Source organism: Neolamprologus brichardi, chromosome 13 (genome assembly GCF_056152115.1).
Source record: "Neolamprologus brichardi isolate AB-2024 chromosome 13, ASM5615211v1, whole genome shotgun sequence".
NCBI lineage: Eukaryota > Metazoa > Chordata > Actinopteri > Cichliformes > Cichlidae > Neolamprologus > Neolamprologus brichardi.
Window position 1 is genome coordinate 15,278,047 of NC_142116.1, and position 18,546 is coordinate 15,296,592.

The 18,546-nt window shown below is 42.4% G+C and overlaps 1 protein-coding gene across 1 annotated transcript in view; it reads left to right on the plus strand.

Annotated features, from left to right (window-relative positions):
- The window catches only part of lzts2a (leucine zipper, putative tumor suppressor 2a), a 44,197-nt gene that overhangs the window by 20,166 nt on the left and 5,485 nt on the right, over positions 1 to 18,546 (plus strand). Inside the window, exon 3 of the mRNA XM_087850225.1 lies at positions 16,914 to 17,579. Coding sequence (XP_087706351.1) covers positions 16,947 to 17,579 — 633 coding nt within the window. The 5' untranslated portion in view covers positions 16,914 to 16,946. The remainder of the gene's footprint in view (positions 1 to 16,913; positions 17,580 to 18,546) is intronic.

The following is an 18,546-nucleotide window of genomic DNA, read 5'->3' on the forward strand; positions in this document are numbered from 1 at the left end:
TCTCCGCTGCATTTTTGTCCTCCAGTCCTCCCTGTCTCAGCCCAGCTGTCTCCTTCCTTCATTATCTGTCCCAAAACACAACTCACCACCTGTGTTAGAAGGTCGTTTTCAGAATACAAAGTCCTACTTAATATTTAATTTTTTGGTTGATACCTGTTTAGTAAATGCTAACGCTTCACTGAACTGTATTTGGCTGGGTAAAATGAGATTTAATGTGATAAACCAAAGCATACTTTGTCCTCATCTCTATAGAGAGTTTCAGCATCTTTAGAAATGTTTTCTGGGTTTTAAGGTACAAGTTCACAGTAAAATTGGCCAGAGTGTATTCAAGTAATCCCTGTGGTCCAAAAGCTCTGGTTTCAGACTGCTCTAAACACTTAGTTTCAAACATTTTTTCTACTCTTGGACCTGTATGATGTCACTGACAGCAAATATCCCAGGCACTCAGCTGCTCCTCCCAAGTGCTGTTCAGAGTTTCTGTTTGAGAAGGGCAGCCAATTAGAAGAAAGGAAAGAAAGTCAAACTGCTTGTTTCAGAAAGTGGATGAACTCAGGGGCTGCAAAAAGTATATTGTGTATCATTTTGAACTGTGAAAACTACATTAGTAGAGTTCAGCAATGAAATATGGAGTTGAAAATGAGCATAATATGTCCACTTAAATGATTTATATTAGTTTTAGATACAAAGTATCTCACTTTTCTTTAATACGTCACAAGTCCTATTTTTCACTGACTCAAACTGAGCTGATACACTGGTTTTGTGGATTGTTATTACCTATTCAAAGGCTGAAATAGAAATTCTTGCTGACTCACACACACTCGCTCAGTGTCACACACATATAAAAGACTCAAAAGCTTTCTGGTGTTGTATTTTAAGCCCAGAGAGGTGGGCTGTGTTAGTGGTAGCAAAGTGCCAAGTCAGGGAGCAAAAGAGAACTCTTTTTTTTTTTTCTCTCTCACTTTACCACCGTGGGACTCAGAGGGGGGAATGGGGGAGTTCCAGTAAGGAGAGAGAAAGTGATGGCACACACACACACCATTATTCAGTCCTCTTATTGGTTTTCCACCACGGCAGCACACAACAACCAACCAAGAGTGCTAAGTGCTGGGTGCCACACAAGAGCCAAGTGTGTGATCTGAAAGTAAATTAGGGCTGAAACAGTCAGTGACTTAATTATTGATTAAATGATGAATTTATTTGTAAAAAGAAAAAATAACTCAACAATTGAGCTGTCCTGATCAATTAATTGCCTGTACCCACTGTTACGGCTGTATCAGGCTGGACTTAGCAATAGTGATGCTAACAATGATAGTGCTTTGATAACATTAGCACTTTAGCTTAATATCATAAAAGTTGAAGTAAATTTATGAGGAAATGAGAGACTTACATCTCTGACTCTAAAGTTGGTATGTTAAATGTTAAAGGTAATGACAGTAGTACTGGCTTGGAAGGGTTGCCAGGTTTGCAAAGTTGCATCTGAACAAACCACAAGATTTCTGGAACAACCTTGAAACCAAAGTAGATGTTTGGCCATAATACACACCGCCATGTCTGGAGAAAACCAAACAGAGTATATCAGCTCAAAGACCTTCTATCAGCTGTCAGTGTAGAAGTGAAGGGGTGATGAACTGGGCTTGTTTTGCAGCCACTGGACCTGGGCATCTTCCTAATACCTGGTGAACAATACCCACACTCACTTTCATGTGCACTGGAGAACATGAGGTGCACGCTGCCAGAAAGATGTTATATAATATACCCCAGCTGAGATAACTGACTCGCCCTCTTTCTTCCTCTGTAGCGACTGCTGCTCTTCATGTGGTGGATGATGTTTGTTAATTGGGTGTAACTAGGCCTAGTATTTAGCCAAAGGGGATAGGTGCTGCAAACCGTGTTGAAAGGGGTATTCCCCCGATGCCTGGGGCCATTGTGCTCGAACACAAATCCACTAAACACAAAAAGTGGATAAGATTTCCCAAAATGTCATATCCGACGCAGCACTGTGCTGATGCAGAGAGTAAATGTGAAAGAGGAGGGGGATGATTCTAAGGCTAAAAAGAGAAGGGGGAGGAGAAAAAGGGAGTCAGAAGAGAGTAGTGTGTGTGCTAAAAGAGGGAAACTAGAGGCAGACAAAAGTGGGAGAGGGGAGGGAGGAATGAGGAGGAGGAGGAGGCGGTGGGGGAGGCGGTGCTAAGGCAGACAGCAGGGAAGGAAAGCTGAGAAGAGAAACAGTGGAGTGAAGTAAGAAGACCAAGAAGGAGGTGGTGAGGGGACAGGAAAATAAAAGGGCTTCCATTTGAAAGTCCTTGTGTCAGGATATGAAGTCTGGGAGCGGCGCAGAGGCAACGGCAGGAAGCTGGAATGCTGTAGGGGAGAGCTAGTCGACAGAAGAAGGAAGGGGAGACGCGGAGAATCTGAGCCATCAGAGCACCGGACTGATTTTTTTTTTTTAACTTTTTTTTCCAAGAGAGACAAGTGAAGGCAGCGATGCAGGGCTCTCACTGGAGTGAGTATGGAGGGAAGGAGAGAGTGTGTGTGCTCTTACATGTGTCTGTATGAGAAACGTCAGTGCCTATGCCTCAGATTCTCCAAACTCAGGCTCTCCTCACCCTGCTTTCCATTGACGTTTGGCTTCGTTTAAATTTATGCAAATTCGCCTGAGAATAAACTTTGTATTCATGAGCACCTTGACTCTCTGTGTGAAGCCCCTTATGAGGGTGAGTTACATTTAACGAAAGGCGCAAGGGAGATGGACAGCGAGGCGCGTGCAACAAGGATTTTGCAACTAGAATGGAAACTAGTTTAGTAAAGAATAAATGCTGGTGACTTCTAAAAACTGAGTAATGAATAGTTAAATGATGATTCACAAACTTCAGTCAGCTGACAGACTCAGAAGCGTAAAGTTACTGCTCTTAAGTTGTCACTTTTTGTGGCTGGTCTAAATGACCCTGGAGAGTTTTTGTGCAGGGACAAACAAAACCGGTTGCCTGGATTTGTTGAGGTGGGATGATGAGGGTTTTTTGTGGTGTCTGAGCCCAGGTTTTCTAATCCTGACCCTGGCTAATCTACTCATTACACACTGTTGGGGGTATTGATTTGAAATTTCAGCCTTAAGAAAAGCTGCCCCCCTTTTTGGACAGTTGGCCTGGAGGAAGAAGGAGGAGGAGGAGGGTGTTATTCAATCTGTCTTAACACACACTTACAGTGAAGATAAGAAAAGCATGAGGCAGCAGGTACACTGGCACCAAAGCAGACAATTAGGCCACATCTCAAAAGTGTGACCTGCAAAAAAACATGTTTTCATCCAGAAGACTCAAAGGGAATCTTTGTGTTTCTTTTGATGACAAAGCACTGGGGGTAGAGCCCGCTGCTATTCCTCACATGTCTTCCCTATGTGTGTAATTACAAGACTCCTCGTGCGCCTCGGGCCACATATTGTAGTTTCTCATCAAGTTTGTTTTGGCCCGAGAGTGGTGCGTCAGCAGATATGTTTATAGACAGCTCGCAGTGCTGTCCATTCACTCAACTCTTTGTAGTATCTGTGTTTGATTGTATCATGTTAAGGCTTCATTTGAGGGCTTGCTGGGAGAAGACTGTAATTACCCAGAATGGGATTTGGCAGAGTTCGCAGGAGTGACGTTTTACTCTATAAATGCACAAACGCTGACGTGACGTTAACGGTAAGGTGAAGGGGAGTGAGAATGGGGGCAGAGATGGAAAAGAAGGGTTACCTCATCTTCTCTGGACAAAATAAATGAGGTAACGTGTCACATGTTGCAGCCGTGTTGACTAATGCTTCCTGTGTGCTGTGGGTGTGTATGCACAGTACTAAAAGGTAGTTAAGCAGCTTCAAAAAAAGGTATTGAGACCTTTTGTGGCTCTCTTTGTCTTTTGAAAGTCTTTTACCTTTTATCCTCTCTCTGTTTAGGCTGAGCTTAGGTGGGCTGGATTCATTTAAGATCACATTCCAGTTTGTTAAAGTCATGTTCTCACACAGAATGCCAGCAAAAACTTTAGATCATTTGTCATTTATCCTAAAGAAAGGATAGCCATAGCCACCATGATGTCACCCAACTGCTTCACAGTCACCATCTTCGTATTTTGAAATTGGATGTGATGAGAAGACAGTGGATCTACCTGAAAAACCGAGGGACACTCATGATAGATGCTAGTCAGTCAAACTGTAAAAGATACCCTGCTTTTTCCTTCTTTGTGACTCCAATCAAGCCAAATTCACAAAATAAATCTCACATTGTATTAAGTAAGACTTAAAAATAGTGATTGAGGCCATCCTTAAACTGTGTTACTGAGGCCACAGTCAAGAGAGCCAAAAGGGTCGTTTTCTCCATGACTTCTATACCAGCGGTGCCCAACCCCTGGGCCACGGACCGGTACCGGTACTTGTTTGGTACCAGGCCACGAGAGTTGAGGCTCGGGTGTGAAATTTATGGTTTTCAGGGTTTTTATCGTTAACTCTGTTTTCCTGGGTCTTTTCCCGTGTTGTAGTTGTAGAAATATTTACATGTTACCATAGCAACCAGAGAGCATTAAGGGCCAGAGAGGAGGATGTTGCTCTCGATGTTGTTGGCGAATTTCAGGAGGACGCTGCTAATAAAGTTACACAATTACTCAGTGAATTTGCATTTATTATTATATTTACAAAATACCACAGTTTTTGTCCTGGTTGTATCATTTTATTTTGTTGGATTTATCCGTGACACCTTGAAGGCCGGTCCATGAAAATATTGTCTGACATTAAACCGGTCCGTGGCGCAAATAAGGTTGGGGACCATGACTTCATTCCAAATTCAGTGTAGTCGCCCCCTGCTGGTCGATAAGAATGAATTGCTTTTTAAGGCTCGCTGCAGTTTCTTTACTCATCAGACATGCCTATGCCTATGTAGGTATGTCATAATTTCAAACCGTTTCTGAGAGACTATACCATAACCTGACACCTCTCTATAAATGTGCACCATTGATGCACCCACACAGGGATAAATGCTAGGAACAATCAGCATCTGAGAGGTACATGACTGGCCGAAATAACACCAAAGCCCCGTGTGCGAGAGGGTTAATATAAATAAAGGGGTCCTACAACAGCATTAGCAAGCTTCCAGTTTGACTTCAGCTGTCACACCAAAGGAAATGAGCTTGTTTCTGTTTACTTGGTGGAGGATATGCTATCAGTATCAACTTGTTGTGCAAGCATTTAAAGGTAAATGTATGGTAGGCTGCACATAACCTCTGAATATAACCAACATGTGCAACAATGACTTTTTAATGGCAGTAGCCTTAAAAAAAACAAGATACACTTAAAAAAAATGTTATTCAAAACTATTCAGTCTTTCTCAGATAAAGGCTTTTATTGCTTTTCATACTGGTTTTTGAGAGCACTCGCCCATGCAAAGAAACAAACTGTAGTGATTTACAATCTATGTGCTAATTGTGCACTAACATGACTGACTGAGAACAGCAAATGTTCCAAAGTCAATAAAACAACAGCAGAATGCTTTTAAAAAGCTGAACTGTCATTGTTCTTGTCTCATATTAGTTCAGGAACTTGTTTTTTTGGTTTCAGTAGTGCTACATCTTAGGCTTCCTAACCTTAGGGGGTTACATTGTCATGGTTCAGGTGATGACGAGTGCATCGTACCTGGAGAAAAATCTGTTATTTATATACCTTAGAATTACAGCTCTTTCCCATGTGTCCTTTATTACTTTTTCATCTCCAGCAGAGCAACAAAATGCCGTTTTTGTTAAAGCAATAGGACAAATTACATGTTGAAATACATGTACCCATTCAGCAGCGGTAGTCTCTTTGGTGTAGGGGCACCCAGTTCATCAGAAAGACCGAATTATAAGGATGGATTCAGATTCCATAAAATTTTACTAGCCCCTTTCACACTTTCTGTGCTCGGCTCCATTCTTTTGCAATGATCCCATTTAGCTACATCTCATGCCAGGTGTTTATGTAAAGCCTCTAGTTGAAGAGCAGGGTGGACGAATCCAGAAAGAGACAGACAGATATGCAGGAAGACAGAGAGACGGCAAGAGATTCGAAGTCGGCCTGGCTTGTGCTCAGTTTGCTGAATGAGTATTTTCCAAGCCAGCCTGTCCCCACTCTGTCTTTCTCGAGTTTGCAGCGGCACGGACAGTATGTCTGAATACGTCTGCACATGTGCTCCTTCGCCATGTCAGATATTTTCCCACATGAGTGGAGTTGAATTTACGCAGTGAGGCTGGCACAGTTAAAGTGAGGCGTTGTTGCTTATGTAATAGCTGCTGTGGAACTCATTTGCCTGGCTGTATTTAGTAGCACTCTGTGTTTTTTGTGTATGCGTGTGGGCGGCATTGTCTTTGTTATCTTCTGCTTCAGCTATGATTGCTGATTTCATTCTCGAGCTGTGACACTTTCTGAGAAACATAAGAAAAATTTGAGACTTTTCAGATATCGAGTCCTACTTTTCCTCATTGAAGGATGCCAGTAAAGAGAAAGTCATATCGCTCGCTACCCTGTCTTTGTTCTGCGTCGCATTATAGGTCACATTGTGTGCCAAAGTGTGGTTGCTTTCAGTGTAAGATAACAGGCCTTTTCTCTCTGCTTTCTACCCTCTTGTTAAACTGAAACAATGGCCCTCCACTGTCGTACAGCCAAAGCAGCAGGGGGGAAGGAAGGGAAGTTTAGGAGGGAAAACTTGCTCTTCTCACCACTGTTGGGACAATGAGGCTTCAAACAGAGCTTGGATTAGCCATGTTGTTAAAGACCAGATGATATGCTTTTCCCCTGATAAGATTTCATAAATTAAGTGAAATAGTTTAGTTTGAACTGGTCATTGATCCTGACAAACGGTAGTCCACTGGCCAGACTAATCCATGTGTCTCTACCACCGGCATTCTTGGTATTTCCAGTGTCTGTGGGTCTGACCGCTGACCACTGCTGGATAACTTTCAGTGGCTGGAAAACCTCCTGGAAAATCCAACATTTGGAGCAGACCAGGAATGTCAGCCATCTTCCCCTTTTTACACATACTGCTACCTCAGTTTCCTCCAGCGTCAGCTGACTGAAGCACTGTTAAAGGCTGGGTATTGAGTCCTCTGTCATTTCTAATACAAATTTAAATGTGTCAGACCTAAAATTTAATGCCATGTTAAATTCATATTCATACTCATGCTGCTATTTCTATCAGCAGTGATATCATCAATGAGCGCTGATGACCTAGCTCCACTGGCAGGCATGCATGCCCATGACATAACATTACCTCCGCCGTGTTTGTCGGATAACGTGGTATGCATTATCTGTCATGAGCTGTTTGATTCCTTATCCATGCTTTTTCTTTTTTTAAACTATCTATCCTTTATCTCTCATCTTGGTCTCACCTTTCCAAAGAATTTTTTTGGATCAGGACAGGGGTTGTTTTTTTTTAATGTTTTCTGGCAAAGTCTAACTAGTGCTTTGCTCCTTACTGTAAGCCCTCTGTGTTTTCATTCATGAGGGCATCTCTTGATTATGGACTACCTCCCAGAGAGTGGTTTTGACTTGGTTAGATTTTGTTTTTCTTAACCATGGAAATAAATCTGCGATCATGCACATTAGTTGTCTTCTTTGGTTTTTCAGACCTGTTAGTCTTTTTCACCGGGCCAGTTCATTCGTTTGCTGACTTGATCACTTTTGAACTTTTTGCTGTCTCTCTGAGGCTTATTTTAATAAAGGACTGTTAACTTTCATTGACATCTCTGAGCCTAATTGAGATTTCCAGTGAACAGCTACCAAATGCAAGTTAAGTACTTGCAATCCACTCTAGATCTTTTATGCCTTTTATCCTCTTCTTACAGTGGAATAATGAAGGAACAGCTCTCACTTGGCAGTGAATCTGCTTGTCAGTCAATTGTCCAGTTACTTTTGAGCCTAAATGGCGAACTATGTATCAAAATGTCTGTAATTCCTAAACAGTTAAGTCGCTACTTTTGTAAAACTCTCTTCACATCATGTATATCATTGTATGATTAAAAAAAATCCACTGTGTTGGTGTAACAGTGGTACACCACCACAGCCATAAACCCATCAAGGTTGAAGTGTATAAAAGGAGTAGCTGAGTAAACAAAACATGTGCATATACACACTAAAACTAGACTAGACTTGGTAATGGTAATGTAACTATTCTTCTAACTGCTCATCCATGTTGTTTGCAGCTGTCCACGTGTGCATCTGTAAGTAAGTATAATCCATTTATTAGTGACATACTGGCTGTGGAAGCTTGGTGTGTGTGTGACCACATGTATTGTCTGGTGCATCTTGACAAAATGTATGAGAAGATTCAGTTCTTAAGTCAGCTGTGGTTGTTTGTGGAGAACCTAACAGGCAGTGTGTTCCAAACTGAACTTAGAAATAATCTTCCCAAGGTCTATTCATGGCTATATGTCAACTTAAATGTCTTTCCATTTCCCATTTTCAGTAGTTTCAACCCCCACAAGAATTTTATGATTCACCCCTGCAGCTATATGTATGTGTGCGCGTCCCTGTGCGTGATAGGACAACAAGAAAATCTGGGCTTCGGTAAGCCCGTTCTCAAGTTCAAATTGAGGCCAGATGCTTTGAGATGCTAAAGAACCAAACCTGTCTGCTGCCAAACTGTCACAAATGCACAAAACACACTCCTTCACTCACCTATTCACCTATTCTATCACTCTTTCCCTTCCTTTCTTTTTTCACCACGCTTCCTGACTCTATCTCATTTCGCCATGCACATGAAAAATGTGGGCCTCAAATGCCATGGCAACGCTTCCAAACAGAGGGAGAGGCTAAGGTTTGCAACAGCAACAAGTTGGTTGTAAAAGCACAGAAGGAAAAAAATGGAGCAAAGGAGAACCTGTTGCCAGTTACTCCTGCACAGACTTGCACTTTGTTAGAAAACGTATTGCTCCAGTTTTTTTGTTTGTTTGGGGTTTTTTTTGACAAAGAAAATGAAAAAATGAAGTCAGAGCTCAACACGAAAAAAGTTAAGAGTGTCAAACAAAGAGGACAATATCTCTCCTGAGTGAAGAGAGATTTGGCTCTAGGGTGATGAGTTAATGAGGACTAAGAAAGTATGCACGCATTCAGCAAAACACACACTGAGACTGTAAAGCCTAGCCATGTGGGGGTAGGTGACAGTGAGCGCCCACTCAGACAGACAGTCATTGTGCAGGAATGATGGAATAATATAACCTCAGGTCTTCTGGCAAAACTTTAAAAGACGTGTCTCATTTTACAGTGGTGTCGGCTTACTTCATTATAATACCATTTCTTGCCCGTTTGAAGTTTTATTGCGGCGTTTCAGCGAATAGATGCGTGACAAATAAAGAGGTGAGCAGATTAGGGGTGAACTGATTGCCTTATTGTGTGTGCTTGTGTGTCGCTGCCTTGCCTGTACTTGTGGATCCTCTTTTGTTAGCAGCGATCGAGGATTATTGTGACTCACCTAGCCTGTTGATTTTCACTCTACCTCTGTCTCTCTCTGTTTCCATCCACTGCGATCACTTGTCTCAAGATTAATCAAGGCCACCCAGGATCTGTATACCAGAGTGGCATTTTTCTGCTGTGAGCGTTCAATTTCATGTTATGCACTCTCCCTGTCCTGCTGTGGAAGTACTTGAGTGCCACTGATCAAAATATACAGCTCAGCGGCCACCCATCATAATGTGTGGTTCTTATTACCACTTGCATACTGATATTTTTGCAGCACCGACTCTGATCTGGTGATTTTTATTCTTTCCACTTGTTGCTCTGATCTATACACTGGCTTTACCTTTGGTTAGTCACACTGTGGTGCTGCAGTTAAAGAATGGGCAGTTTAAAATCTAGCTGCATATAAAGAGTGACAGGAGAGAGATGGAGCAACGGTGAAGCGCAGGAAAGAAAGAAGTGAGAAAATCAGAGGGAAAATGGGTGAAATTGAGCAGAAATGCTAAAAAGGATGAAATGGGAGGAAGGAAGTTGAGGTCATCATTTATTCTCATGAATGCAACGTCCGAGGAACACCTTGAAATAATTTCTTTAAAATGTTAGCACAAACACCTACTTGGACTTAAATATGTATTAATTATAACTTAGTTGTCAAAGGTAGGATATGGATGTCAAAATCATACAGCCCACTTTAGCCTGGGCCAAACTTGTAAAACTGCCTTTTGTGTCAGTGTAAAGAAGCAAACTACACATTTAATTCCTGAGATATCTTAATATATGAAAAACAAGCGCAGTTTCCAAAGTACATCTCAGTTTTTCTACATGATAAAGAAACGCTGCTGTGGGAAATCGAAGAAATCTGTCAGCACAGTTCTTTGGACTTTAATCTTTACTGTAACACAACTATATAAAAAGCAGACATTTCTAGAGTTCATAGCAATACTCACTATCTTCTGTAATCTATTTGTTTATCTATTAATTAATTACTTTAACTTACATGAAAGGCCACAGGGGAGGATCTTATCAGTAGGGAAAGCTGTAAAACTTGTGAAATACAGTTACAAATCCAAAATTTGTGCCTAATTAAATTTTTCTGTAAAGCCGTCCACTGGGCTGCATTTGAGTCTTTGCTGGGCCCACTTTGGCCCCTGGGCCTTGTGTTTTTTATGTTTCCTCAAATTTCAAAACTTCTGCCTATTCTTGAATTTTATTTTGTGGCTCCATACTGTAGTGGTTTACACATTTTCTTGGAAAGCACTAGGGTTAGGGTTGCTAGTTCATAGGGGACACAAATCCACCTTTGGGGTAGCATCAGGAAGGGTATCAGTGGAAAATGCTGCCAAATCAAACATGCAAACTCCTTGTGATAAAGGGAGGAGACAAAAGTACCTTTGGTAACAATGTGAAATACATAAATATTCACTTGCAACACATTCTTATATGATTAAACACAGCGATGTTTACAATCCATGCAGCATTAGGTGGAAAAGTCTGCAGCATCATTGAAGGGGCAAACTTTGCTGGCTGGCTGGCAAGTCACACTAACAGGTGTTTTGAGGGTGTTCCACTTGCCTCGGAGGTCGGAGCTAGGAGTGACGTTGCTCATGAGTTGAGCTTATTCCAGTAGTAAATTTGGAAAAGCAAGGAAAAATGGTTTTGCTCCTTAACGAGGTGGAACAATGCACTTTAAACACCGCTGCAGCAGGTTTATGCATAAAGCCTGGTCAATGCTCAGTGTATGGCTTATTTATCCAGCTTTAACTCACAACAGTGGAAGTGGAAACAGTGGAAGTTTTTATTTCTGTTTATTTGCGATGCCACCATCTTGGATTGTGAAGTCAGGGTTGGTGGGGCTCCTCCAACTTTCTAAGGAGGCATTTCAGTTGAAAATGCGGACTGTGAACTCTGACTCTGTGAATTCTGACTTCCACTTTCAAATGAAATGCACATTTTCATCCTCATGCCTGAGACGTCTGCTGAGTGAAGATTTGGGGCCAAAAATAATGTGTTATTTTCAGTTTATTCATCAGAAACTGTTCAATAAATTACATTTTGACATACAGATATCAGAAATGTAGAAGATATTAAGATATTTAAAAACAAGAAGATATTTGGTGGAGAATAGACCTGAGATAAAAGCAGAATGAATACGGGATGTGCTTTAATTGGTCCGATCTAATGCAGGTGTAAATAAACAGAAAGCACACTGCAGTTTATGCATTTCCTTGTTCTACCTGCTCCAGTGTGAGCATTTGCTGTTTTGCTCTATTGAAATTAGTCTAAAACGGGGACTTTTGTGTCTTTTGTCAAAACATCTTCAAATTTTAAAGGATTAATTAAGCAAATTTAGCCCTGTGTGTCAGTAATGGATACGTTTATCATGATTACGGCATACGCTAGTTTTTTACAATGTCATCGAGCTGCATGTCCTGGATTACAAAGGAAAGCACTTTTTGCTAGTTGCAATATTTGAGTTTAAACAGAATGCCACACTCTGCTGCTTGACTGCATGTAATCATAAACCCTCGGGTTTTACAGGACCGAAGATGCTTCAGCATGACTTGTTTTCACAGCCATAACACAGCTGTGGCCTGCCGTGCAGATTTCACTGCATGTCGTTGCCGTCTTCGGCTTGTTGGGTTGAAGGAAAATTCCTGCAAGCCGACATGAGTAACAGCATTTTTGCTCGGTCAGCAGGAGGTGGTTCAGCAAAGACAAGTTGTCTCGGTTCACATTTGATTTGAGACATTAAGGTGCTCAGACGTCGGTGTCTCTGCACTGGCAAAATAATGATAAACAGGATTATGGATGCACGGTTCTCCCTGAAGCTCATTTCTGTTTGGCTCCTCTTTTTGGGCAACCTGATATTGGAAAATCCCCTAAAACCCCAGGCAACACTCACAGCTAGCCTTCCTTTGTGTGTTTACCCCTTATCCCCTTTCTTTTTCTTCCTTCGTGTTCTCACTTTTCTGAGTTTGCCCAGCAGAGTCTCCGGAACAGCTCTGAGGTTGCGTGGGATTGCAAGGGGCGATCTACTGCTGCTCAATAATGGGGTTTCCTCTCCTGGGAAGGACTGGCATTATTAACAGACTTATCATAACGGGATTATTTCCCCGTCACAGAACTGACTTCTGGATCTTGTTAGAGAGCTACCTGGGAACTTCTTTCTTCTATCAGCCCTGCTCTTGTTCATCCTGGGCCAGTTGGTACCATGTGGACGCTAAACTCTCACATCCACTTGAAGTATTTCCAGTTCCTGTCAGAAGCAGTAAGGCTGCCTTTAAGCGGTTCAGCATCATTTAATAGTTTTAGAGTGTCAAGATGTGGTGTAAAGTGCCCCTGGGTTGACCCCATCACAGCTAGCTGTAACACTATTGGAGTTTATTTTTGAACACCGAATCAAATGCCTCATGAAAGACTATCACAATGATTTCAGGCACTTGAGATGTTTCTATATTTAGTGGTGATGGCTGTTTTTTCTCTGCCTGTCTTGTGCTGCTGACAGCAGAGGAGGATGCGTGTAATGAGGAAGGTGGAGGAAGCGGTGAGGGCGGATGGAGCGGATTGTGAAAATATTTTCACTTTCTCAGAAGAACCAAGGAGGAGAGGAGGCCTTCAATAACTTTTAAGAACCAACCAGTGAGCAACATCAGAGGGGGAAATTAGCTTTTGAGATTTGTTGCCCGAGTAGCCAGAACAAAGCCCTGCCCTCGGAGGTCGCAGGGGTGGGAGGGGAGGGCAGAATCAGACCAGCCGCCCCCCACCCCATTCCTCAGGAGGAGGGGGTCACGGTTGACGGTCGCAGAGGCTTGTTAATTCTATTATCCCTGCCTGAGAGGTCCTTGTCAGGGCTGGGAGTGTAGAGGAGAAGGGTGGGGGTTAGTGGTGGCTGGATCAAAGAGGAAAGGAGGTTGTGTGGGGCTTGATTATTTTGGCATTGGAAATGATCACATACCACGCATATCTTTATCTCCTTGACTCACGAGTACTCACGAAGCCTGTCTCGTCTCTTTAACTCCCCGTCACTCTCCGCCACGTACTCACAGACGGTTTAGTCAGTATGGAGTGAACTGGCAGGAATCGAATCATCCTGCTTACTGATCATGAATGAATAGTTTGAGCCGTTACATATGCTTTTCTTCAAACTCCTATCCAGTGAGTTGTATTTTTTCAGCGATAAAATCAAAGCAGGATACTATAAACTTGATTGCTTGATCAGGATTCAATCATTAATGACAAATAAAATCCATTATGTCAACATACTTTCACAAACAATCAAAATATTTCAGCTTTTCTTACCCAACAGAGCTGCATGTGAAACATCTAAATCACACAGTATTTTCAATAATACAAACATGTCGGAGCTTGACTGTTTCCTGCTGTGTGTCATGTGTGAGGCAACCTCGAGCACACAAAATGTGGCCAACACTGAAGTGCCAAAAACCTCAGTTCCTCTAGTGACCCCTTGAAAATTTCATGCCACCATGATATAAACCTTTAATTTGTAGAGTCCCATTTTTAAGCCTTGAGATGAGCATTTTCACCATTGCCATCCTTTTGAAGCTAGATGTGACGAGAAAGGGGTGGAGGAGATAGTTTAGCTTTTCTTAATTCAGCTGTGTAGTCATTGCAGATGGTTAGCAGCTAAAAGACCGCTTTTCTTCCAAATTAAAATGAGTCGTTTGATGACCGACTTTTGTTGGAGAGTGAAATACTGAGTGTAAGAAAAAACCTACTCCAGTAGTGGTCTGTGATGGATGGAATCAATGTCACTCACCCATTTGGGCCAATCATCTAAAAATCCAATACTACTGGTCAATATCCGATATATTGGCCAGTATTTTCAATAAGATACATGAAAGAAACAGATTTCCCAAACAGTTTTCATATACAGTTATGTATATGTCCTTACTAAGACAAGATGATCATGCATTTTAAAAAATAAGTTGTGTAACTCATTTACATGCTGCCGACTCTCCTCGGATCAGCTGGTTCTGGTGTTTCTTGTGTCCCAAACACCTTTTGACAACATGGAAAAGTTTCAGGGTAATCTCTGGCAGACAAACTATCCAACATCAACACTCTTAACATGGCTGATGGGTGTTTCTCCTGTGTCTTCTTTACTTGACTGTTACGAACGCTGATACCGATATACCGGCAAATGGCTACAATCGGCTGATTATATATGAACCCTGCTGGTATACTGCCCGAGCGGGTGTATATAAGCTTAGCATAAAAAGTAAGGAAGTTTATGTTTGGTTGGTAATTTCTTTGTTGTAACACTGCTTCTTGGCAATAAATCTTATACTATTGGAAAGCCTGTTTACTTCCCCTTAAATGCTGCCACATTTGTACAGAAAAGCGAGCCAGTGTGGTTTTGTTCTCACTCTGCCATGAACAGCATGCCCGAGCCAATCCCACAAGTGTTCGATAGGGTTGACATCCATCCGCTCCACTCCCAAATTCTCGAGGTAGTCTCTGGTAATACCAATACCATGAACATCTTCAGTGAGACACTGTTCAAGAGTTTGCACTGTTGGCTCAATTTGTGAGATCTGAAACATGAGTTAACACACTTGCTTTAGAACAGCCAACCAAAACTGCTCTCATTCCTTTTTATTTTAATCCACAGCTGGTGTTTGTATTTATTTTATTTCCAAGAATATAGACTTCTCTTAGGGGGTGATTATTGTCACCATTTTGTCAGAATGGACATGTACATAACCGTGTGCAGCCATGGCACAAAGGATTATTCCACTTGGCCAGACGGGTTTCAGATTGGCACAGCAGGCTAGGATGCGAGTCCCGTCTATGCCCCCCTGGGCAATACTGATAATGCTATCTGCAAATTGAAGACTTAATCAGCTTCCATTTATTGTGTTAATAATATCTATCCATGTTTCACTGCCTAAAAATAGTGCAGCAACCGACTGAAGCTAATATTCATTTCCTTCAAAGATGTTCTTTGATGGGTGTGAGCCTTGTCATCATAAAACGGTAAAGTGAATAAATTTCAAACCACTTTAGGAATAATACCCAGATGACTGCTCGCAGGTTCAGACGAGGACACGCAGGAATATCACAGAGCAGCTGGAGCTGGAGATGATTGTGACTCACCCCCCTCACCCTTTACTAAATCCATCCTCATTTTTTTTTGCTCCTCCTGCCTCGTTAATGACACTGGCAATTAGCAGTAGATACAGTATGTTTAATGGGGGATGAGCCGTGACTGTGGAGGTCACGGGGGAGGGGGTTTGAAATATTTCAAACAGCTGTAAAGTGGGTGTAGTGAATCAGAAAAAATAAGTTTGCTTCATTGCTCATTGGGGCAATCGTGGCTCAAGAGTTGGGAGTTCGCCTTGTAATCGGAAGGTTGCCGGTTCGAGCCCCGGCTTGGACAGTCTCGGTCGTTGTGTCCTTGGGCAAGACACTTCACCCGTTGCCTACTGGTGGTGGTCAGAGGGCCCGGTGGCACCAGTGTCCGGCAGCCTCGCCTCTGTCAGTGCGCACGAGGGTGGCTGTGGCTACAATGTAGCTTGCCATCACCAGTGTGTGAATGGGTGGATGATGTGTAAAGCGCTTTGGGGTCCTTAGGGACTAGTAAAGCGCTATACAAATACAGACCATTTACCAAAGTAAATCTCTGATATTTAGATATTTTACACATTAAATTGTGTTTTTAATCACTTTAATATGAATGACAGTTTAAGAATAAATTGGTTGTGGTGGTTGTGGTGGAGGCCATATTATTGAATGAGCAGAGAAGTAATTCATTAGCATTGATTCTTCAAGTCTCTGGAACTCTACTGTAAGAACGAAACACAATTTCTTCCAAAACATATGTCTGCATTTAAAGTTTTGTTAATAATGGCAACACATTGAAGAGAGTTCAGAGGTGATTTGTAATACGAGGATTTTTTTCATTAAGTTTTATCTCCTCCCACCCATGATGTGTGAGACAGCTGTGGACACAGGAGCCAAAGCTGCTACATGAGAAAGTGTTTCCTTCCAAAGCGTCTTACATGCTCCAAATTTTTACACCTGTCAAATCAGCTGAAATGCATGTCCACAGAATTTGATCTCTTGCAGGGCTTTAAAATAAAATAGATTGGTTTAGATTTGTTAAATTGATTGACTTTCTTTATTATTAGTGGAGCAAAGCTTCAGTTCACAGTTAAGCCCAACCCATCCGATACCCTTCTTTGCATCCTTCTTGGCAAGTCTCATTTTAGTGTTTTACCTTCCACACGGCTACTGCTACTTTTGCTCTGCAGCTACAGCCCACGCTGGTGTAGTTTGACTGATCCACCGCAGTGCAGCTTTCTGCAGTGATCTTTTCTCGTGCCTAGTGTTGTGTTTTTGAATAAAATAAAAATACAACACTAGTATAAACACCATTGAATAAAAAAACCTGTGTAATAGTTGCACCTGAAGTATAAATGTAACATTTTGTGTCTGTTTTCTCTCTTATCAGAGTGTGTGGTGCGTCTGACGCCGTCGGGCTACCATGGCTCTGGTTCAGGCACTACCCCTGACCGTGAGTGACCACCCGAATCCAGGCCTCGACATCCAGCAGTGCCGGCCGCTTTCATCCCATTCCCCCTCAGGTCCCTGCTCCGGCCCCTGTGGGCACTGCAGCTCTGACACAGCCATGGGGTCAGTGAGTAGTCTCATATCAGGCCGGACGTACCAAGAGAGACACTGCAGGGCTGCCAGCGAATTCAACACCAAGCCACGCCGCTCCACGCCAGCTACCAGCTGCTTCCGGCTCCAGGATAATACCCTCCGCAGTGGGAGCTCCCTGGAGCAGCTGCTGGTTATCAGCAACAGAACAGAGCCTCAGGCGCAGGTTCTGCCTCCACCGCTTCCCACAAAGAAGCAGCCACGGCCTGGAAACTCTGCTGGGACAGGAGGGGGTGGAACGGTTGGTGGAACAGTAGGCAGTGTCGGTGGCAGCACTAATGGGAACTTTGGGTATGCAAGCAAGGAGGTGGTGGTTGGAGACTGGAACGACAACCTGGTGCTGACTGTTGCAAGCCCCTGCAGCGACTCAGAGGACCAAAAAGACAATAGGACTCTAAATGGGAACATTGGTGGACCTCCTCCCAAACTCATCCCAGTGTCTGGACAGCTGGAGAAGGTGAGGAGAAGATGATGCTGATTTAATACTCTGATAATTAACAAGAGGATGCAAGAATAAAAATATTCTCGCCTCTGACATTTGCAATAAATACAATAATATTGACAAAAGTCTAAAACTAACACTGAAACTAATAAAAACGAAACTGAAACTAGCAAACCCAATCTTGTGACTAACAGAAACAAAACAGAATTTTAAAAAAATCAAAACCAAATAATAAATAAAAAAGTATAATAACTGTCCAAATCAATTGGCCATGCCTTTGAGTCCACGTCAATCTTCTGAACAGCTTCATCTGCTAAAGAAATCTATTAAATGTTATTAATCGTTTACCATACCTTACTGTTTCGTATATCTCACATCCTTTGGGGCTGTAGGGTGGTGCAGAAAGTGGACAGTGCCTTTCAGCATGACACTGAAACCCCAGTACCTCTGTCAGTGCCCCTGACCTCTAATCTGAAGATATTTATAGGTCAGTTTCTTCTTAAATTACATCTCAATATCACCCACCAGGACATCAAATATCATACTGAGGACTTTTTTTAAATCTGTTATCTCTGCTGCCTGCGTGAACACGTTTTACAGCAGATTACCTCAGCTGTCTAATTGGCTATTTATTCCTATCGATCCGGAGGGAAGCTTAATAACTGGCCTGACAGGCTCAGATGGATCATTTGACAGCTGCTCACCTTGCAGACACATCATGATGAGTGTCAGAGCTCGCTCGCATCCAGTGACGTCTTTAGTGAACTCTGAGAAAGATCATTAAGAAAATGCTTACAGAGGAGAGGATGCTTTCACGCTCTCAGTCTTTGTCACGACTCTCCCTTCGCTCTCGTCTGTGCCCTTTGTTTCTGTGCCCTTTAATCAGATTTTTCCCTCTCCTCCACTCTTCTCCATCTTATGTCTGTCTATCCATCTTATACGATAGGAATATCATTAAGGAAATTGCTTAATGAACCCTTTA